Raw genomic sequence first — 23,120 nt, forward strand, 5'->3', positions numbered from 1 at the left:
GAGACACCTTCCACATATAAGATAAGCCAGACCCCAGAGTCATAGAAAACAGAGAATTTCAGTGACTTGAGAGAGGCTACATAGGAGTAAACCAGCAACTACATAAATGCTCAAAATGTGCTGCAAAAATACCACCTGCTTCTCCCAAGGCACAGATGGAATACCCCAGATCCTTTAAAGTATGGGGAAAAAATGCTATGTTTACTCCTTTACTTAGTCTTCTTGCTTGACTTGCATGCTCTTCTTTGAGAAGTTTGCCTTCAAAGGTTTGAAAGCAGCTGACAGGTGTCCAAGGAAAAATCCTTATGGGAGTCGACTTCAGATGGACCTGCTGCAATACTTCTGGGTGGTGCCCACAGAGCTCTAGGCCTTGCTCAGGAGTAGGGCTTTAACCTGCACAAGTGGACACCCTACACCTTGACAGCTATCAGCGAGAACTCAAGGGGTAGCACTAAAACTACACCAGTGGCAATGACAAGACACAAGGACAACAGTCACTGTCTCCTTCCTACAGTTCAAAATATATTCCATTCAGCCTCTTTGGGATTGAACTGAACCCAGCCAGTGCTCTGCTGGGTGCTGACAATCACTAGAAAAACCTTTCCCTATGTTCTACAAGCTTGGTTATTCCAGCTTTCAAAAAAAAAAAAAAAAAGGAAAAAAAAAAAAAGTAAGTCATGGGACTGTCGCATGATAGCTTGCAGAACAGAAGACTTTCCTATCCACTTATTACTGAAGAGGAAATCCAGCGGAGTCCCACATAAGAGGCTTATTGAAGGACAGAACTAATAACTGCTTCCTGCGAATACCCAAAGCTTGAAAGGGCAGCCATGAAAGAACATCGACCCAACAGTGCCAGATTTCAAACGAGATGACAGCCTTTCATGATAAGAGAAATCAGGAACAGGTGAAAGAATGTGGAAACCCATGGCCTGCACACCAGATGAATTTTTGCTGACATCTCCCACCCAAATTGTTTGTTTCCTGTATCAGGTTTAACGCCTATTCCACAAATACTATAGCAAATAAAAACGCTGAAATGGAATACCCTCAGTGGCACATTTTAATTACAATCATCAATTAGAAAACTGTGAGAACAAGAAGAGATGAAGACATTAATGAAAAGAAATATAAGTTCCTTAAGATACCTCTTTCATTTGAGCTGGAGGCATCTTAATTGATAATAAAAACTCAAAGCACTATCATTTATTTTTATATAATATGCATATATATATATAAGGTATATATATATATGAGATAGATAGATATATAAAGTTTTTATATAAGAATAGCAGAAAGCTATTCTTTAAAATGCTCAAGCAAAACACACCCAGCACATGCAGAGGCATCCAAGAAATAAGTCTGATTAAACCAAGATTGTTTTTCAAGTCCGTCTGTCCCATACCCCCCAGCTTTTACGCATGCCATATTTCAATGTTGGGAAGACCACTACAAAGCTGGAGTGTTTTGTCTGCACAGATGAAAAGCCATTAACTGTAAGAATTACTGTCCTGTTTTCCCTTGAGATACCCTGGGTCTACTACCACCTCCCACCACTCGGAAAGGTTTCCCTCAGTCTGCACTTCACAAAGGTTATGATGCTTTGGTGCAGCGCGCCTCTTCCAATGCCATTACTCAGGGTGGATAAGAATTTATGGATTATTTTTAGAAGAAACATTAAGGAAAATAAGATTTATTAAAAACTGAATTTATAAATCTAAGTGCCTTTAAGCGTGCCAGTTTCCACAGGATATTTTGATAGCCTATACTCTGGTAAATTTAATTCCAAAAGATCACTGGAAACAAAATTAAGAAATGGAAGAGTATTATGTCAAATAATTGGACTGAGAAATATGACTCCCTCAGCAAATGAGGCTCATTTTGGTCAAACTTTGACGTCTAATCTCAAAAATGAGGTCATGAATAGCTCTGCAGGTACAATCAGTATTTTCCCTTCATCTCCCTCAGCTAGCTGCTCAATGATTTACTTCCCTCAAAGCTGAAAAGTGGACTTGAAAATGGGAACTTTATTTATATATTAGAGTTTGAAGAGACTTATTAGTTCTAGAAGCTTGAAGTTCATTGTGACAAAAAAGAAGTCAGGTGAATTCATTATCTATCTTTCTCTGTTCATAAAGTTCATTTATAAAGACACAAGCAAAACACAGTATGTTTTAGATCACTTTGTCAAAACACAAACAAAAATGAAATGATACTACTGTGGATCTAATTACATGCTATTCACTTCTCTTAAAAAAAAAAAGGCAAAGAAAGAATTGGGTCCTATTTTCAAAGAAAGTGTTAAAAATACAGTAATATATCTAAGTATATATTTAAGAACTTTTATATTCAGTGTGTAAATACATATATAGGTAGCCTATAATGCATACAGGCTAAATATCTACTTTCAAAACCCTGCAAAAGAATGTTTTCTTATAGGTAGCTATGTAAGAATACAGCATATATTAAAATTAATAAAAATAATTAATTTTTAATTAATTAAAAAAATAAAAAGTAGCAGCACATTCTATTCACCAAATAGCAGTTTGTCAACAGCACACTCCATAAACTGAAGCAGTAGTTACAAAAGAAGATTAGAATAGGTTATTTAACATAGTGTTTTCTCCTTACTGATTCAAAACTCCACGTGTTTACATTACTTCACCCTATCTGTAACCACAGAATTCTTCTGCTGATAAGATTACTCAAGAGACGACAGGCAAGAGTAACCACATCTATCATGCAAGAAATTAGAGACAAGGAAGAAACGAGACAAAGCTATCTTTACTGGCTTGTGAATGCAAAAAAAAAAAAAAAGCACCGTTAGAACATAATAAGGTCTGGTAAAGATGATCCTAGTGACCAATTTATATTTCCTCTTATAAACTCTCATGTTGAACTGCAGCTTGTTCTCTGAGACACTTAACAAATCCCCAACACTTCTTTCTGGGATAAGTTAATCTTTCAGCAAACAAGATGGATTCTTTGCCTGTATACTAGCAAGCATCATCTCTTTTGACAGCATTAGTTTTTAGAGAGGCGTGTTACATGTGGCGTCATGTATTTGTCATCTTTTAAGACTTCCTATTTGCTTGCTGTCCATTATGGGGAAAAAAAGTTCACAGTCATGCCTTCGAGATCTGTGCAGCTACTTCTTAGCCATCTTAAAGTCTTCAACTCCAGCTTGTGTTCAAAACTTGGCAGGAGACCGCTTTTCTCAAAGAAATCCTTTGTCTCTTCCAGACAGACATGAAACACGTCTGGGTGACAGAAACATTTGCTCTTCCCATGCCACGCAGTTACTTACCCTCATACAAAGTTTGCTAAGACGAGCCCAAGACTTACCATAGGTCAGGAAGGGGCTGCCTTTGCTTTCTAGCGCACAGAGTTGTGAGCACATTTTAGCTACCCTTCCCCAAACTTCAGTGCATGCAGTTGAGCATATCAAGACAGAGTGAATCTAAAATGCCTCCTTCCCTTTCTTTCTCTGCTTCCCAGTGGGATTCTTATCTGCCCAGCACAGAGTGCTTCTTTCAGTATATCTACACAACAGCCATGCAGAAAAACTACAAGAGAAGGGGGTAGACTTCCTCCATAAACTCTTGGTTCAACAATTAAATAGATGACTGCTGCCATTCCAGAAAATCTATTATAGCAAGACAATTATTTACCAAGGGAGCACACAAGCACATAAAGCAGCTTGGGCTGAAGGTGGAAAGCTCAAGAAAAACACAAAAGTATTAGTAATGCTTTAGGAGGGAAGCCTACTCATCTGAAAGGTTTAAAAAGCAGCAGAAAGCTGGTTTGAAAGCGTGGGTCTTTCTCGCTTTACATTCTCTTTGTTTCACCAACCCAAACACGCTTGTTATTTTTCTTCAGCCTCACTCTTTATTTTAGCACTTAATTCACAATTATCTTCTGCAGACATGACACAGTGGGTATCACACCTTTGTACTACACTGTGCATTTGTGGACAAATTTCTTTAAAAGTGTACATTTTTATCTTCAAGAGCTTGTAGAAGACAGCTGCTAATGCTATTCACTGCAGTAAACTTTTATTCCTTGCACTACTCAGTTATCCTCCTGATAAATTCTGTGCAGTTACAAAACAAAGCACTAAATTTCATTTAATACCACATCTAGACACACACTGTTCAATTTTAGAGTAGTATAATGACTTCAAGGCTGTCACAGGACAGAATTGCTTTAGCTGAACTTCTATAGAACTCCAGGCTAAGCTGAATTTAGCACACTTACTCTAAAACAATGTAAACTTCATACTTACCTGCTTTCAGTATATATCATAACTTCTCTTCTTGAATTTCATAGTATCCTAATTGTTAAGTAATGCACCACCACCACAGAAGAGACAGTTTAACAGGTTCCCTATTTTCTTTCCTCTTGGATAAAAGCTATCAGGCCTCACCTTTAGCTGCTGTTCTCCCCATGGTAACACTTCTGTGATCTTCTCTCTCACAATAAAAAGGCTGAAGTTGAAAGACCAGTTAATTCTTCCTTTCAGCACAACAGTTTCCTGTGGAGTAATAATACAACAAGTTAGGGGGGGTTGTTGGGGTTTGGGCTTTCTTGTTTTGGAAAAGGAGGATTTTTTTTTTGTATTGTTGTATAATTATCTTGCTGGTATAAAGTTGCAAACTTTTAACAAGCTGCTTGTAGAAGAGCGGCACATAAACAATGGATATGTCAAAGTAGCAAGGGTATAAAAGAACCCAAACTTTTATTTCGTTGATTTCGACAGTTTGTGGTAGAATGAATTGCATTTTCAGTGAATTTCTAATTCAAAGATATAAAACATGCTTTTTTCCTGTTCTCCCCAACAAACACTACTGAAAAATGGAAGAAAAACTCATGGATCACACGCTCCTCCTGGCTTACACACACAGAGTTTATCTTCCATCACATAACTTTAAGCACCTCTGGATAAAATGCTCTTTCAGAACCACACCAGCAAGAGGAACGAAACACCGATGTAAGAAACCTACACAAAGGCACAACTGCTCACTGCTACCACTGCCCGTTACTGCTTACGGCAGAGGAGGGAGAACCCACCACAGGAACGCTGACTGCAGATAACTAGAAGTGACCCACACTCTTGCAGGGCTTAGAAACAACTTAGTTAAACCATTGTAACACAGCAAAAACAATTTATGTGTGCGTGCTAGTGGGATTTTCTACTCCAGCATCAATTCTTTGCAACTTCGACTGCACTCAAACCAAGCGAAACTCAGCTGAGGCTTCTTACCCCTAAAGCAACAAAACGGGCAAGTTTATTATCCTTTCCCATTCACTACTCAAGTAATAGTGCATAAAAATACATATTTCTGAATTATCTTCTTTGATCACTTTTTTTTTTTTTAAAGGAAATCCCATGACCTTACAGTTACTATCATCAACAGTTCAAGATTTTTTTATTTTTTTATTTTTTTTAACTTAAATGTATGGACACTTTTTCTAAGATGAATTTTGCCAAAAATAACATTTTTGGAAGCTATACCTTTCCAGTGCTATAAAAAAGGAATAGTGGTTGAAAAGCAAGATATCTGTTTGGAATTTCTTCAATCTTACACTCACATGCTAAAAATTTGCACGTAGATATTTCATGTAACAAGAGGTGTGTCATACAGGCAAGCATTTTCCTGAAATTGTGACATTTCAGTGAAATTTAGAGGAAATTGTACGCCATGGTGGTAGACTGCATGACAAAAACTTTATACAGTGCTAGCCCCATGGCTAAAACAAACTAAATATGGTTTTAAAAAGGCCAATGACTGAAGAATGTGTTTTGTGCGTGTCTGCAGCGCGTGGACATGCCGGATAGTTATTAGAAAAAAACTTAAGTGACTGAGACTTGAAAGCAGTTATAAATAAAACTGGATACTGACATAAAATAAGCAGGTTTTCCTACACAATAGCATTCACAGCATAAGTGATCATCAGGATTAAGAAGAGAAACCCTTTTAAGCCATCAAATAAATTTGAAATACGTGATACTTTTGGAGACTCCCCCCAAAATTCAAAGCTTTTCCGCTGCGAGTAATAAATTGCGAAAGGTGATGCAGAGTCAAAGTAACTGTTTTACAGATTACTTTAAAACAGTGCATGGTTTTTATCTTTTTGTTCCAAGCACCAGATTGCACTTGGTGCAGTAATAAAGATTCCAACCCTGCAGTGATAGTCATCAAGTTTAGCACAACCGGAGCGTCTGTCAGGACATAAAAAGGATTCCAGCGTTTCATTAGCCTCTGCTCCACCAGATAGGCGGTTTTACAGCGTGCCCACCGGTCTGTTAAAAATATAAGACAAGGGAAAGCTCTGAGAGAGCTCTCTGAAACAGGGCAAACCTCAGAGCAGGAATAAAATATACTACTGTTTGGAAGAGGTGCTACTTCAAACCCGCTCACACTTACAGTACTCAGCGTAGAGTCTCTATTGTAGCTGGTAGATAGCAATGTTTGTCACAGAAGACATTCAAGAGCGGTGTTTCTGGGCCTCTAACAACCGCTACACGATGCTGGATGACAGCAAAATGAAAACTGGGTACCTCCAGAAGACAGGGCAGGCCCAGGAACAGCTTTCCACCACCACCACCACATTGCATGAGGGATGAGTGAGGCTGATCATGTTGCCTGCTACCTGAGGCACCTCTCACCATGGCCTTGCCATCCCCAGCAGAAACAGCCAGCTAGACCAGGGGAGAAACCTCCAGATGCTTTTCGGCAAAATTTCACAGAGAGGAGAGAGCTTGAGGCTTCTTTCTTGCGTGTGCAACAGGGTGAGAGAGCAGAGCGAGCAATACAGAAAGGTAAGGTTAAGAAATTAATCTAGAAGCTTTAAGAAACACAGGCAAAAACAAATAAATAAAACAAGGCCAGGAACATGCAAGCAAACATAGAAATGTGCTGGCAAGGCTGAAGCATGATGGAGTGAGCATGCACAAAGCAAGAGAATGAAAACCAAAGCTTCAAAAACCAAGCTAACCATAGTGACTGACAGTCATATACAGAAAATGGCCCAAACCCACTGATTTAGGAACGGAAGCACAGAATCTATACCAGAAACCAATGAAAAACTATCTGCTGTACATTAAAAAAGCAGAAAAGTGCAGGAACCTAAGGAACCATATGATCTGTAAGGTCCCCCCCAACCCAAACCATTCTGTGGTAACATTAAATTCATCATTGGAATATATCCTATTTAAAGCAATAGGGAAGATCTCCACACTCATCAACTGTATTATTTACATAATTTATTTCTTAATTCATCCTGAGTTTCATTCCTTCTCTGACTAGCTTCCCTTGCATCAGCTACTTTAAATTAAAAATAAATAAATAAATAGACAGAAAGCATTCATCTGCCTTTAATTCCTTACTGAAGTTTTTATTGTTAATGCCCAAATCACTCCTACTAGCCACCTCCCACTGTGTAAGTCTTTTGTCAGAAGGACATATATTACTAGACAAGCCTAAACCTTCCCCCTTAGCGCGTCGCTACCACATAGCACCAGGTGTCAGCAAACAGGATGGAAAGCATTTTTCCTAACACTGCTCTTCTCATTTTGAAAGACTTACTCAAAGGCCATGTGTTGCTGCAATTCCCGACCCCTGGTGGCCCACCGAAGGGACAGAGGACACAGAAGCACAGGCAGTCATCCTCCAGGCTCCGTCCCAACAGGGCGCTTCGCCAGCAACACACCGCTGCCACTGCCCTCAGAAGGCCCAGCCGCGGGGCTGGCACCACCACCCTGGCCTCTGTCACCATCCTCACTCCCTGTGTCCCTTCGCAGTCCCGTGTATCTCTTCACAGCCCCCTGCCCATCCCACAGCCCTGCAGACCCCGGCCCTACTCCCACACAGGGCAGCCCGTACCTGAGGCACCGACTCCTCTGACAGGAAAGCGCGGTCCCGCCACAGTGACTACTGCTCCTGTGAGGGGAATGCTGTCTTCTAACCTGCTCGTCTCTTCACCTGTCATCTCTTAAATAAAAATACTACTTCACACCCTTCGCACAAGCCCTTAAGGTGCTGAAATAGGGCAAATACACAGAATAAGGTTAAGAAGAGGACTCCTGTAACATCCGATACTTCCAAGTCCCCTTGAAAATATCCTTCCAGGTAAGTCACCCGGTGCGTAGCCTCACGTGTACTTCAGGACATAGCAGCACATATCTCTGTATTTCTGCAGCAGGAATCTGAACTAATCTCCTGGAGCACACTGCAGTGCCATTATAGAAAGGTAAGATCTCAGGCTAGGAGAAGAAAAAAAAACTTACACCTGCACAAATATACCGTAAGATTACAAGATGTGACACAAGCTTCATAGTCATAAAATCAGGATTATTTAGCATTACACATTTATGAGTTCAAAATAAATAAAAAAAAAACACCTGAAGATGAGGTTTTCCTTCATTTATGCATACATAGCCAGCTAGTGTTCTGACAAGAAACTTGATCTGAGTTAAAATCCCTTTGAGTTCAAATTCTCTGTACATAAATAAACACACAGATAAATAAATAAATGCGAGAATCATTCCAGGAAAGGAAATTAAACTTCCATATTTTCATATGGCAGAACTTCTAACGACCTGAGAGATCAGAACGCCTCTCTAGCAGATAAAAGCAGAGCTAGGCTCTTGGAGAATTTATGGGCTTTCAGAAGAGTAAATGCTAGCTAGCCATATGTATTATTATAAAAAACTATGGCTGAGTGTTTCTTAAGCTGTTAAAAGACAAGAGTAGGTAATTATGGCTCTCCAAATATCATTTTTTAACAGCGTTTGCCTTAACATCAAGAAGAAACTTTCTGCACTAGCGGAACTCCTCAGAAAGTCCCCAACAGCGCCCTGCTCACTATTTATGAAGTGATCAGCATACACAAACTTTTAAGCTGTCAGCAGTAAAACACCATTTGTAAATGTTCTGCCCTCCTTCCATGTAAGTTTACGATCTGCTTTAGGATATGAGCAACTGTAATTACAGTGAATCGTACATTTCGAGACTACAAAAGCATAAGCTCTCAATCTGCACTAAGTGTATGGTATTCAGTACAGAGCAAGGCATTGTGTGTTTTAAAAAGCAGCGTTAACACGGTTTAGACCACAGATTTGTCCCCAAAATTCCTGAAGCAAAAAAATAAATACTTGTAAATGAGAACAGCTGAAAAATTAGGTCTCAGAATTAGATTAAATAACACAGCTGCTATCAACTGAAAACAGAAACATCCCATGTCATACACTCAATATTTACTATTTGCATGGTTATTTTAAAAATTGAAGTTTAGAGCTGCTCTCTAGCTACAAGTGGAAAATATAAATAGCTTCTCCCCTCTACACACACCCCCCATCCTGCTTTAAAAGTTGGAAGATATGGGGTTGTAAAAACCTGAAAAAGGAAATGGTATGTGTGAAGTCAGCAGTTCAGCAAAGAGGCTGGCTGGCCATTAACAGCTTTAAATATTCTTAAAACACCAGCCTTCCCACATGAAAGGGTATTTTAACATTATATTCAAATAAATCAAAAATACAGTTCGAAGCACTTACATTTCCATCTAAAGTAAAACTGTCAGTTTTAGTAGTTTACCAGTGCATTTTTGCAGTAGCATAAGAGCTCGACAAATTGTTTAAATGTTTTGGTGGATTCAACTCACCAAAATCTCTGTTCTGCTTTTCTGCTTCCCTCTTCAAGCCTGGAATACTGTTCCTGAAACATTCATCATCATTATTCAGCCTGGCTTCGTTCAAATGCCTAACTCAAATTTCGTTCACGAAGCAAACTAATTAAATCATGCATCAAAAAAAATAAATATATACACATACACACATGTCTTGCATGATGAAGACTGTCTAAGAGCTAAATACCTGCACGAAATTCCCTGTACACCCAGATGCACCTCCTCTGCCTCCAGCTCAGCCTCCCCTGACACAGCAGAGAGCTCTCTATTTGTTCTGGGAGGCACCGAGCATACTTTAAGCACAGTGCAAATACAGCAGGTAAGGGAGAAAATAAATTGCTACTGCAAACATAGTAAGAGATGCCCAGAGCCTAGGGCGGAATGGGATGCCAGAGATCCCTACAGGGCTTCTCTGCGCTCATCTCTGACAGACAGCAAGCAACAGCAGCGGTTTTAAAAGCAGTAGTAAGAAAGAGTGTGTGTGCTCAGGGGAAATGGGGAGAAAGACAAGCAGAGGAGGGCTGGTGGAAAAGGGTTTTACAACCTCGTAGATAACTCTGGCTTCCTCCCGTCCACATTGCCACCAAGCGCTGCAGGGACTGCTCAGGCTCAGCCCCGAGAGGATCCGAGAGCCCCACACACGTATCACAGAGCTGGGAAATCCATCACGATTTCACACGATCACCTTTTGTCTGCTGCAGAAATCTACGAAAGTACACGATTTCTTTTCCAGTGGAGGGACGGAGAACAGCCTTGGGATATTTCTGCATAGATCAGCCTTGCGAGCACCCAACATGGAGTCAGCTTGTTTCAAAGCACAACGTTTGCCTCTCCTTGCTCACACTCAACACCAGCAGCAACAAACTCCTGCTGCCACCTTCCTTCTCCAACCCCTGCCTATTCGGATGGACATTCATGAGTCCTGTTGGGTACCACAAGGCATTCCCATGGACTCCCGTGCACGTACAGGAGATTCAGCACTGGAAGTGCCATCGTGCACGCCCCAGCCCTTTCAGTCTGAGCCCTGACAGACAGCAGCGACAAGCTCCACCAAATGTAGCAGCCCTGATACCCTTTCACATTCCTCCACGTACGAGACTGGCTTATACGAACTGCTCTTTCCAAAGGGGCTTTTAGGGGTGCCCCAGGAGCTGCGCTGGCGGCACCGACCTCCCCTGCCTGCCTTCATCTGCAGCAGATCCCACGCAGCACATAAATAACGGAGGTGCTCCGCTGTGTGCACGCACCTCATCGGAACAGCGCTGCTCTCCCGCACGTTTCGTAAACCTCAGATGCTCCCCGAGCTAATGGACGCTGGAGATGATGAAAGGCTCAGCCTCGGCTTCGCCCTGCGTTAAAAGGGCTATCGTATTACCCCGAGAAGGCAACAAACTGAGACTTCCATCAAAAAAGTTCAACCCTTTCATGAAAGGCCTAAGTTTCCTTGCTGCCTTAAGTGGAATTTGACCTGATTTGTGAAGCCGAAGGCCTAGAACCAAATGATTCAAAGGAGGACACCTACCTTTAATGCGATGCCTTGCTTGGGTTTAGATGACGACATGCTAAATGGGGAGCCACACGGATAATACATCACCTACAGGGGAAAAATAACACTCCAAAGCCACTGCACACAACGTTATTCTAACAAACCACAAAGAAAAACCACTTTAAGAGTAGTTTGGACATAAGATAGCTAGAAAGCGCCTTCCCTGTGGGGCAGAGAGGCTATTGCCTGCTAAAACGAGTGGAAGAGCACTAAAGTTCTGTTAGATGTTTGAGGATTTCAGAATTACTTCCATCTCAATGGCTCTGCCAGTAATTCAGCAAAGCAGGAAGAGCGTTCATGGAAGAACACGCTCAGCACACACTTAGTGGTGCACCAGTCTGGATCCAAAATGTTCAAATGCTACCTACGTAGCAGCCACCTTTGTTAAAGACAAGAACTGTGAACCAGTTCTCAATCTACAGTGCTGAAACGAGACAGACAAAACTCACCAGCACAACAAAGAACCGTATATTTCTTCACATCATTCTTATTTACTGAATTTTTTTGTCCTGTTCCAAGGACACACAAACTAAAGCTGCAAGTTCCTGTGACAGCAGTCCTGCGAGGAGGTAGGAGACAGCATATCCCCTCTACTGCAGGTGACCTGGCTGCTCCGTATCCATTGTGTACGAGAGAAAGCATCAGAGCAAGCCCATCAGGCAGAGATAAGGAGCCTTGTAAAGATAGCTGCTGATTTCTGAACAGCTGTGTTGCAGCTCCTGACTTTCCTCCACACCTATCTCCTCACCAACCAAGCAGAAAGACTAACAAGGTAGAGACAGGAGTACCTCTGAAGGTTCTTGTACCACCATCACTCATGCCCTGGTTAACTCTGCTCATAAACGTGCTGAAAGCAACAGGGGAGTGTGCCCTCCGCCAGCAGCTGTGCCACGAGTCCTTGCCCCAGCAGCAGCGGGTGCACAGCCCCCTTTGCCCATCCTGCAGGACTAGAGACAAGCTTAAAAAAGACTGCAGATGTGGGACACCAGCTTCAGGCAGCACGAGGTAGCTCACCAAGCCATCCTGGCACGATGCTGCTGCCACCCAGGCTGGCCAGCCGCAGCACACTTGTACAAAAGATGGGACTGGCACAGGAACATATCCTTAAAAGAAGCTACAGCACCTCCAGGGACTTAACCAAAACTTTTGAGGGTCTTTATCTGCAGCATACGGATTGCTTCTCCACATAGCGCAGGTGAAGCTGTTTGCATGCACATGCTGCCTGTATCTCAGCATTATCAGCCATCACTGCATCTTGACTGCATGTATCTAATAAAAAAATAAACTTGACTGCATATAAATATTATTAAAGCTGCCCACCATTACATCAAGACATCACCAAATTAGAGAAGACTTGGAACTTAGAAGAAATCATACAAATTGTTATTAGAAAAACACTTCCCTATACCAAAAAACTTTCCTATACCAAAAAACATGTCACAGCAAAAAAGAAAGCATTCACCAGACCACACCAGAACATTAATAAGTATTCTGGGATTTCAAATTATGTTGAGCCAAACTAAAAGTATTTGCAAGAATACCAGGGCTATGACGTGCAACGCAAACACCTGTAACATTCAAGCACAAACAATTTTACCTTTAACATTTCTGTTGCTCCACATTTAAAAACAGCTCTATTAAGCCCCAGCAACTTCAGACAGGGTTTCCCATGTCCTAGAGAAATCGGAGTCCTGAGCCGCTGACGTTGCATGTCTTACATTTTAGAGAACACTAACAGCACAGTCCTCGACATTTAAGATTTTAATCTCTGGAAGAAGCAATCAGCACTAAGATTGGGTGCCTAGGGCTACCTCTGTCAAACGGGAGTAAACAGAACTTGAAAGCCCCAGCAGATGCAGAGGTCAAGAAGCTGGTTAACAGCCTCCCTTGTGTGGACCCCTTTGAAGCACTGTCCCAGTCCCCACCTGTAATTTGCTTTATATTTACACTCCAAAAATATTACGGCACACTGCAGTATTTTCAAAGATTATCTGAAAATATACGGGAAAAATTGCGTATTTCACCCATCCCTGCTGGAGACAGAGGTAGCCAGGCGAATAAGGTCGGCAGCAGTGTCCTGGACAGTTAGCGACAAATGGCATTTCCTGTTGGTGACACTCCTTATTAATTATCGAGCGATAATTACCCAGGACTTCTTTCCTCCCCGCACACCCACTCCATCACGTATGGACTGCAACAGATAAAGGGAGCGAGCACGGCTCACTCCCAGCTTGCAGTCCCGTGTCAGCACTAAGAAAACAACGAGACACAATTGTGCGAAGAGGACACCCAACGTGCAAAGGGCAGAAGTCGCCACCTACATTTGCTTCGGGCTTTTCCATGTCCCCTCAAGTCCAGCAGGGTCATTGTTTTGCACACTCAACTTTTAGGCAGACATCCGAACGAATGCATTCTCTGTACCATGAGTTTCACACTAGTGAAGATAAAATTATACTTGGCTGTCTCCAACACCTCTTCTGCACTCGGGCAGCTACCGCAGCAAACAACGCCTCTACCTTATCCGAGCACTGCACCGCACGCAGCGAGGGCAGCACCAGCAGCCACCCCCAACAAAAAAAAGAGAAAGGAGAAAGAAAAAAAGGCACCTGTACGTTCAAAGTAGCGATGTACAAAGTCTGAGGAAACATCTTTCAGAGGACTGTCACCGCTCCTTCCCTGAACACCTCTACACCAAGATCAGCACTTACCGTATGACCCAATTTTAAGAATGCCTTAATCGGAGCTGGTCACCTTTGCGTATCTACATGGCTTTTAATTGCTGTGCAAGGAGTTAATAACACGAAACCAGAAGTTCGTGTTATTATTTCTTTTTACAGAATCTGAACAGAATTACGAACAGAATATGCAATACTTAATACCAACTAACCTGGAAGACACTACAAGCATGCTGCTGCGCTATTTGCAGCAACTGGAAAACTAGCACAACAACTCTGTCCCAAGAGCCTCAAACAAAATCAGAACACATTATTTTAATATTCAAAACTGGACCTTGTTAAAGTTAGCAGCCCTTATAGTACTTCTATATTTAAATTTCAGTTTCAACACACGCTCCTGCTTGCCTTACCGTGAGACGTCCCATAAATAAAGCACCGAAGTGTCTTTAACACGTTTATCCTTCACACCAATTCAATATCTCATCGCCCATAAATAATACTTACGTTTTATTCTGCGCGGGGCTGCGGGGTGGGGGGGGGGGGCAGCAGCAGCGGCGGCGCCGCCTCCCTCAAGCGGCTCCCGCCGCCGCCGGCCGCCTCACGCCGCCGCCATGTTGCGGGGGCACCGCGCATGCCCGCCAGCGGCACCGGGGGCGAGGGCCGGCCGCCGCCGCCCCCTTTCGGCCCGCAGCCGGGGGCCGGGGCTCCGGGACCTCTCCCGGGAGGCCTCGGAGCACGGGGGTCGCCTCCCGGGGGCCGCCCGGGGTGCGGCTGGCAGGCGCTGAGCCATCGGTGCTGCCCGCCCGCACCGTGTGGTGGTGCCTGACGGCCGCCGGCGGCACCCCGGGGGCTGGCGGAGAGCCCGTCCTGAAGCAGCGGGCTGCAGGGTGCTCGCTTCCCCCGGGTATTTTTTTTGGGGGGATCGTTCCCGGCAGGGTTATGACAGACGTCTCCGGAGTTTGGGGCTTGCTTTCCGTGCCCGGCTGTCGTCTTCGCTGCTCGGGTCACGCGAAAGCCGCGTCTTAAATCCCAAAACAAACTGTCGCCTGAGAGCGAGATTCCAGTAGTTTTCCTAACAATAATAATAAATAAATCCAAATCTATACCAAAAACCCCTCAAACACTGCTGTATGAAAGTCAAATTCACCTGTCCAACATGAATATCACACATCTCACATTACTGCTGCCACCTCATTTTAACCACTCTGGGAATCAGCAAATGGTCCAGAAACAAGGCAAACGAGTCCCCGCAGTAAATGTTAATATTTAGTATTTAGACAACGTGATAGAAATGAGAAAAATCACGCTAACACAAATGTCTAAAAATATATGAAAGAAAGATAAAGGAATACTAAAATATGGTTGCATAAAATCTTTATAGCCAAGTGTGGCGTGCTCATAGCCAACGTAGGTTGATGCTGCTTAATTTGAAATGTTTTTTTTTTTTTTTTTCCCCATTCTCTCTTATTAAGCTCTTGCAGAAAAACAAAAAATCACCTTCATTCTAGAGTTGGATACAGGAATGTGCCACATGCCATGGAATAAGTCCTTGGGAGAGATGTAGGAAATGAAAATGTATTTTTAAGATACCCTTTAAACCCAAGCTGGTACTTGATACAGCATCAGAAGGATTCAGTGGTGACCACACCGATGGTTTCTGGAGCTCTTGATGCCCAGCATGAGCTGGTGTAGTCCTCTGCCTGCTCATCATGTGTCCCAGAAGCTGAGGAAATCACGAAGTCTGACCAGCATTAATACTGCTTTTTAGATGTTGGGAACTTGGGAATAAACAACAGACGTAAGAACAAATGTCTGCGAGATGACAGAGGAGAATAAAATAAAACTTTTAAAGTTCCTTTGTCATCTAGGAGCCAAATTGTGTCCATAACACCTTCACAAGTGTCCCTCACCTACTAGCTACAGCTGATGCAAAACAAAGAATTTCCATACAGGATTATTAGAAAAGGAATAAGGAGTCCTGCCTGCTCCCATTTTCCAGCAGTATGATGAGCTTGTTTCCTGATGACTCACCCATCATCTTTCATTTCCCTTTATAGGTATTAAACTGAATTATTTGGGTCACAAAGGCAGAAAAAAAGTAAGTCCTCAGTGTTCTTTACAAAGAGAGATAGAATATGTGTATATATATATACATGCATGCGTATTTTATATATATGTACATATACACATGTACATGTGGCTTCACAGGTTTTTGCAGGGAGATTCCACGATTTTAGAAAGAAGCAATGACATCAAAATAAAAATGTTTCATGGAGGTAGACCCCAATGGACACCTACAACAGTTCAACATGATGTTCTGGAAGGTTGACGCAGAAAAAAAAATTGTTTAAGAGAGCTGGCAGTTCCTCAAAGAAACAACATTAAGAGTGTGAGTAAGAGAACCATCAGTCCACACAGAAAAGATAAAGGCATAGTGCATGACCAACCTGGCTGTCACAGGCAATTCCAGAAGCTCAGGCAGGAGTGAAGCGTGCAGAAAAGAGAAGCTTTGTTGGGTTGCTCTGGAGAGCTACAACAGTAGCCCAATCACGAAGGGACGAAATCAGAGGAGAAGACAAAAAAGTGAGATGCAATTGATAAGGGGCAACAGGAGTAACACAAAATCATTCCAAGCACATCACCAGGAATGGAGAAGATTGAGCAAACGATTACTCCGGTGTCAGGCAGAACTGGAAAGTTTTTGACAGGTGACAGCAAGAAAGCCAAGCTTCTTAGTATTTTTGCACCTATTATTGATTTTTTTTTTAGAAATATAAGTCATTATTGATTCCTCAGAAGACAGCTGGATTTCAGACTTGACTACCAAGTGAGAAATTATTCAGACAAAATTAGCTGCTTTCCAATCAGCTGCACTGAAAGAACCAACTGATGAAATCTCTGAAACTGTCGCAGAGAATTTATAGTGGGACAGATATTTAGAGGACAGAAAAGGACAAGCACAGCGTTGAAAGGAAAGGAGGAGATAGAAGTTGTATACCGATCTGTTTAAATTCAATGTCCAGGAAAGATACTGGAGGAAATAAACAGGCTATTTTTAAGCACTTATAAAGCAACAAGTTACAGACAACACAGCTTGGTCAATGACAAAAGACATCAAACGTCTGATATCTCTTGCAACAAAGCAAGAGGAATTCTCAGTGGCAAAAAAACATTGGATGTCTCTTTAGTAAGATTTCTGGCATAGTTTCTTACAATATTCTTTAAGCAAACAAGGCAAACAAGGTAGGTTGGAGATATTTAGGGAGTGGTTACGAGTGGCTCACTGTCAAATTGGAAGGATGTTGATGAACTCAGCAGTGGTTTAGAAAACATGTTTATCTAACCACGGATTATTCCAAATCAGGAGAGTTTATTGTGCTGCAGGACAGTTGTGGGATTTAGGGGGATTTTCATGCACTGACAAAAGAGTCTGTAAAAAGGACAGTTCTATTCAACAGGGATAAGTGCATGGTGCTGGGTTGAGGAATATAGGATCAGCTGTATGCATAGGAAATGGGGATTTTCTGCAGGAAAAAAAAAAAAAGGCAGCAATTATGTGCAAAAGAAAAGAAGAAAACAATCTGTGGCTATGTGAATCACAGTCTGTACACAAGGTGACAATGTCAGAGTGCTGCAGTGAGAATGTCAAACCACATGCAAGGATGCGAAAACTGAAGCACAGACTCGGTGTGAAACAGAGGGCTTTACACAGCCCTAGAAAAGCTCAGCAGCAGTGGTCTGTCAGGCTTTGGTAACTGTGTAGACCTGAAGAGAGCAGAAAAGATCAATTTGAATGACCAGATAGCTAAAAGGTATGTTCTACAAGAGAGATTAGGAGACAAAGCTGTAAAATGGTGAGGGAAGGAAGAAGGCAGGCTGGGGGGCTGCACAGCCCCAGACACCCCCGGGTGTCCCCCGGGGTCCCTGCCAGCAGTGAGCTTCACAGCCTGGCAGCTTTGCTGGAGGATCTGCTTCCTCAGGGAAGGGGCTTCATTGCTCTAGCAACCATGCGTGTGCCAGAATAGTTTCAAGGGGAATTACAAACTGCCTTCGTGCTTTCAGAGTCCTCCCTCCTTCAAGCTGTCACGGTGTGGTTGTCCCATGTAACTGAGTATATTACAGGTATATGAGAAGCTGCACAGTTTCGCTCCCTAAAGAAAGACAGAATTTAGACATAAACAGGTCTGACTTCCACTCTTTGTTATGTGAATTCAGTAGAAATTGTAGATGTTTTATGTGAAGGCAAGGTGGCACTTTGTTCTTTCCTGAGAATGAATTTTACCTTTTTCTGAACAGTCTCAGAAGTTCTTCAAAGGTGACAATGACATATTCTTTTAATAACATCTTTTTTTTTCTTTTTTTTTTTTTCTGTTCTGCTTGCTTGTAGGAAATGTCATCACCTCCTTCACAATTTTTGAACTGTGTAGATTAAGAACAGGAATAATTACAGATGGCAAGTGTAAAGAACACTCACTGCAACTATAATAAGTAAAAAAAATAAAAATAAAAAATTAAATCAAGCCTTCTAAAGCAGTTTAGATGTTTAGCTTAGGTGTTTAGATATGCATGCCAGAACTGCAACACTGAAAGGAAAGTTGTGTTATTTTCATTTGCATGGCACACCTGAAAATAACTTTTCTGAGATACAGAAAACTCTCAGAAATAAGTGAGAACAAAATCTTGGCCACAATGCTTTTTAAAATATTTTACGTTATTCATTAGATATTGGTTTGTAGGGGATGGGATAAGCAGCAAGGAACCAATTTCAGATAAGATAGACTTAAGCTAGGAGTAACCTTCTGCCATCGAACAGATAGTGATTAAAATTGCTCCAGCAAGGGAAAACAAATCTGCTTTCTTTGTTTTCTTATTACTTCAGGTGCATGCTTCCCACACAGTGACACGCAAAAAAAACAACAACAACCAAACCAAACAACCAAACAAAAAACACTTACTCCCAAAATACTGGGGACAAAAACCTGTAACAGATTTGTAGTACCAAAAAAGATCAAATTTGAGGTGATGAGGGGCTCTTCTGACATCTGTCAAATGCTCTGAAGCTTCAAGCTGCCTCTTAGTGAAATAAATAATACATAGGGCTAGGCAGAAAATTGTTTTTCTTCCAGAAGAATTTTCCATATTTCAAGTACTTTTTCCATCCTGATTGACACTGAAAAATCAAAATCCCCACTGGGTCCATAAGCTGACCAAGTAAAACCGTTTCAGTAAATGGAAATGGTTTCTTTCAATGGTTCTAAGTGCCCTTATCTGACCCTCTCTTTAAAGTTTTTACATAAATTACATTTGAATTGAAGTGTTGTGAATCAGAGTTCCCAAAGTTTTCAGAACTTCCAATTCAGAATGTCCTATTCTGAGAAATAAAATATCCAACCATTGTTGTTGTTTGTTTGTTCGTTTGGATCTAAGAACAACAGCAAAATCATCCCTTTACTGCAGGCAATTTCAGTGTACAAATGTTGCAGGAAGCTTTCCAACTAGTCCGAAACTCATGAATAAAATGGGGGAAGACATTTTGCAGAACAGATGTAAGCATGGAGTTTGAAACAAAGCAGTGGCACCAAAAAAACAAAACTTTTATGTCTGAGTCACAATCTGGAGAGATCAGTGGTTTGTGGTAGGGAGCCAAATGCAAATGCTGCAATATATCTCCTAAGTCACTGGTCCTTATGCATCAATGGATATTTTAGTCGTGTGCCTGACCCAAATTGAGATGTATTTTGTGATAGTTGAAACCTACAGTTAGTTATCCTCATCCAGCTGAGGCGCCTCATATCACCACAGGGCAGGTGGCATCCCGTGCCCCTGTTTTCTCTTATGGCAGTGGCTTTCTCCACGTGCTGGGGTCACCATCTCTTCAGTGTCTCCCGTGAGCTTCTTTGAGCAGAATATTGTGGGGCATTTGAGAGGCTGAGTTACCACAGAGACCCGTGTTGGGTTTGGCTGCAGGGTCCCTGGTTCTCCATCAGGAGGGCCAGGCCTCTGAAGGCTGCTGTGTGTAGGGCTGTGAGGGGACAACCGCTGACTGGTGCCCTCTGAGGGAACACCCCAAACTCTGGAGGGCGTTGGAGCTGGGTTGCTGTGTTCAATACGCATGCTGAGTCCCAAAGAACTGCTAATAATGCCGTTGAGACACTCTCAAAGGCTTGGCTGAAAACCACGCACACTTTAGTGCCGTGTATCAGGCCAGGTATGCTCCGAGAGGCCACCACAGGCACAAATGCTCTGACAAATGACATTCTCCTCATGAGCAGTGCCTATTGACGTGTCAAAGCAATGAAACCTGAGATGCTAAAGCGGTTAATCCTGTTTAGTGCCACCGTCAAGTTAGAGATCTGTCAGCATTGTGTTTTACCTCGATGACAGAGGCAGCTTGCTTGCAGCTATCTGCTGGCAAGCTCACAAAGGCCTTCTGCTTTCCTGAAAGACTATTATTTGTAAATAGGATAGCTTATATCAACCACAGAAAGTGATGCTCCACTTACTCAGCTTCTCAACTATTTATTTATTTACGCACTGAGTTTATTCAGCTTCATTAGGAAAAGACACGTGCCTGGTGGCAGCGTGCGGCCTGCTCAGCTTCTGCGGCCAGAGCCCACCAAGTGCCAGGTGCAGCCTCCCTATCAGCAGCCAGAAGTGAGGGTCATTTTCCCCAAAGCAGCTGTTTGCATTAATAATGGACAGCCCCGGATCTGTAATACATTGAGGTGATGGGTTTTCCTTTCACAGAATCACAGAATCATTGAAGAAGACCTCTAAGATCATCTGGTCCAACCGGTAACCTAGTACTGACAAGTCCACCATGAAACCATGCTGTGAAGTTCTACATCTACACATTTCTTGAAGACCTCCAGGATGGTGACTCAACCACTTCCCTGGACAGCCTAAGAGACTGCAGCAAATGCATCTCTTGCAGCATTTGCATTTGGCTCCCTAATGGAAACACCACAGATCTGTGGTATTATGACCCAGCCTAAGAGGAAGAGGTGCTGAAACAGGATAAAGCAAAGGACAAGTTCTCAGGGCTAAATGATATCCTCAGAGAGTTTTGAAAGAAATGGTGGAACTGCTAAAATAAGATGCACTCACTCTTAGGCAAAACAAAGAGATCTTTCTCAGGAACGTCTTAGCAAAATAATTCTCCACCTAAGGTATTGTCTCCAAATGTTTTCCAAAAAAAAGTCAAATATGTCAGTGGTTCCTAAGGCAAACTCTGCTACACTTTGCAAGTGTCTACATAGGTAAAAGGATCATGACCTATAAGCATCCTTGTAGGATCAAAGGATCATGCCTATAAGCAACATCGAAAACAACACTGAAAATAATACAAGCACAATATAAATCAGAGGTATATATCCTGTTTTGTTTAGTTTTATTCTCTCCCTCTCAAAACAGTGCAAATGAAGTTATTTCAAAGACAGATGATGAAATATATGCATTCTCTAGAGACTCTCATACAAGGCCTATACATGGGACTGTTTAATACAGAAATGAATGAGGAACAACACATAAACACCAAAATAAACAAACAACAACAAAAATAAACACCACACAAGAAAACATGGATAATGTAATTCATATTGGCTTTTATTCTAAGCATAAGATCATATCCTGAATTTGAATAGCACGAAATTTGAAGAACTAAAATAGAATAAACCCCTTACCACAACATAACATTGCTATCAAAAGTTAAGAGGACATCATAAAGGAATAGACCCATAGAGGTTAAAATAGGCCTGGCAATCTTATGATGATAATAATAGAGATAATTTTAAATAGCGAGCATCCCTTCAGGTTTTTCTTTTGAAGCTGAGAGCTGCTAAAAGGAAGAAAGAAAATTCTTCTTTTTTTTTTTGCCTGCAACAATTGCTTGTACTTTTTTTTTTGCAATCAGTTGGGTTATCATTGTCAGAGAAAAGTCATGGGACTGCATCAACCTCTGATCTTACAAAGCACAAAAATTCCTTTGTTCCTAAAGATGAAAAACTGTCATGACCAAAATACCAGCTGAACAAGAGGCAGGGAAGGAGAGTCATATTTCTAATGGAAACACCAGGGATGTAAAGAAAATGAGTCGTATGAGAAGTAAGAGATCAAATATCTGAATTATCTGAACTTAGCATTCTTATTCCTAGCTGTTCTTTTTTGTGAGTTTAAGTTCTTACACGCTTGGTATTAATAGCTTCATCTTTATTCTTCCACTGTCTATGTCTTTAATCTTGTGCTAGGTCTTTCTTCTTGCTCAGTTGCGTGTGAAGTTATTATCAAAATAGCTTCACAAATTAAGCTTTATTGGAAAAATTCTCATGCTTTCAAAGCAAAAGAGGCCATGAACACAGAGACTGAGCCAAGCCCTTCTCAAATGAAGCCCGCTGCACTGGCACCGTGTTGTTATTGCCCAGAAGTTCGTGTTCCCATCACAAGCGGAGCATTTCTGTACATGCAGTGAGGATCCTGAGCTCCTCGACTGAGTTTTGTGGCTGGGGAGGAAAACTCTTTACACTGGGACAGCAGCAGTGCTATGTATTAGATCTATGTATATATGCTATAATATATATATACTTTTATATGTAAAGCATATATAGAATTGGCAGAGGTTGGGAGAGATCAGAGCTGGGAATGGCTGGGAGGTAAGGGACTGCCTACTGATCCGCGCTCCCCTCTCAAGATGCAAACTCCAGCTGAGTTTTGGGCCCACTGGACCCATACACATTTCTTTGTGTACAGGAGAGGATTTTTACCTGTTATCTGTTTAAAGGACCCCAACCTCTTAAAAGGAATGTGAAGTATGAGCCCCTTAGCAGCAAGCTGGTCAGAAATGTGTCACTCTCATCAGTCTTGCCAGCCATCTGCTTAAAACTGTCTTAGCTGGAGCTGAGCGTGTCTGAGCACAGCTTGGACATTTTTTGTGCTAGGAGTTGTCTAATCCCGCCAAGAGGCAATGTGCTGAAGGGGTTCCCGCTAAATGAAGGGGAAGGTGGGATCCTATACCTGGTATAGGACCTTTCCTACCTCTGTGGAACACATGGAGTTAATTTCTGAAAGTCTTCTTTCTCAGATTAGAGGTGCCAGAAGCTAAGGAAAGAAAAATGATTTACCTTCAAATAGTTCAGCTGACCTTACACATTTATCACTTTACAGGATTTCATTTTTCAATGGAGCCTATTGTTTCAACACCATTACCTCCACTTTTA

General features: G+C 42.0%; 1 protein-coding gene across 5 annotated transcripts in view; it reads right to left on the reverse strand.

Moving 5' to 3' along the window:
• The window catches only part of SCML2 (Scm polycomb group protein like 2), a 66,354-nt gene extending 51,799 nt beyond the window's left edge, over positions 1-14,555 (reverse strand). For 3 of the 5 annotated variants that reach the window (XM_068683980.1, XM_068683971.1, XM_068683953.1), the window contains exons 1-2: positions 14,413-14,555; positions 4,427-4,534 (exon numbers count right to left, since the gene is read on the reverse strand). In XM_068683980.1, the coding sequence (XP_068540081.1) occupies positions 4,427-4,448 (22 nt within the window). In that variant the 5' untranslated portion in view covers positions 4,449-4,534; positions 14,413-14,555. The other 2 variants (XM_068683990.1, XM_068683962.1) reach the window with 1 other exon arrangement.
• Between the last annotated feature and the right edge of the window lie 8,565 nt (positions 14,556-23,120).

The sequence above is a fragment of the Anas acuta genome, chromosome 1 (assembly GCF_963932015.1).
Source record: "Anas acuta chromosome 1, bAnaAcu1.1, whole genome shotgun sequence".
NCBI classification, from domain to species: Eukaryota; Metazoa; Chordata; class Aves; order Anseriformes; family Anatidae; genus Anas; species Anas acuta.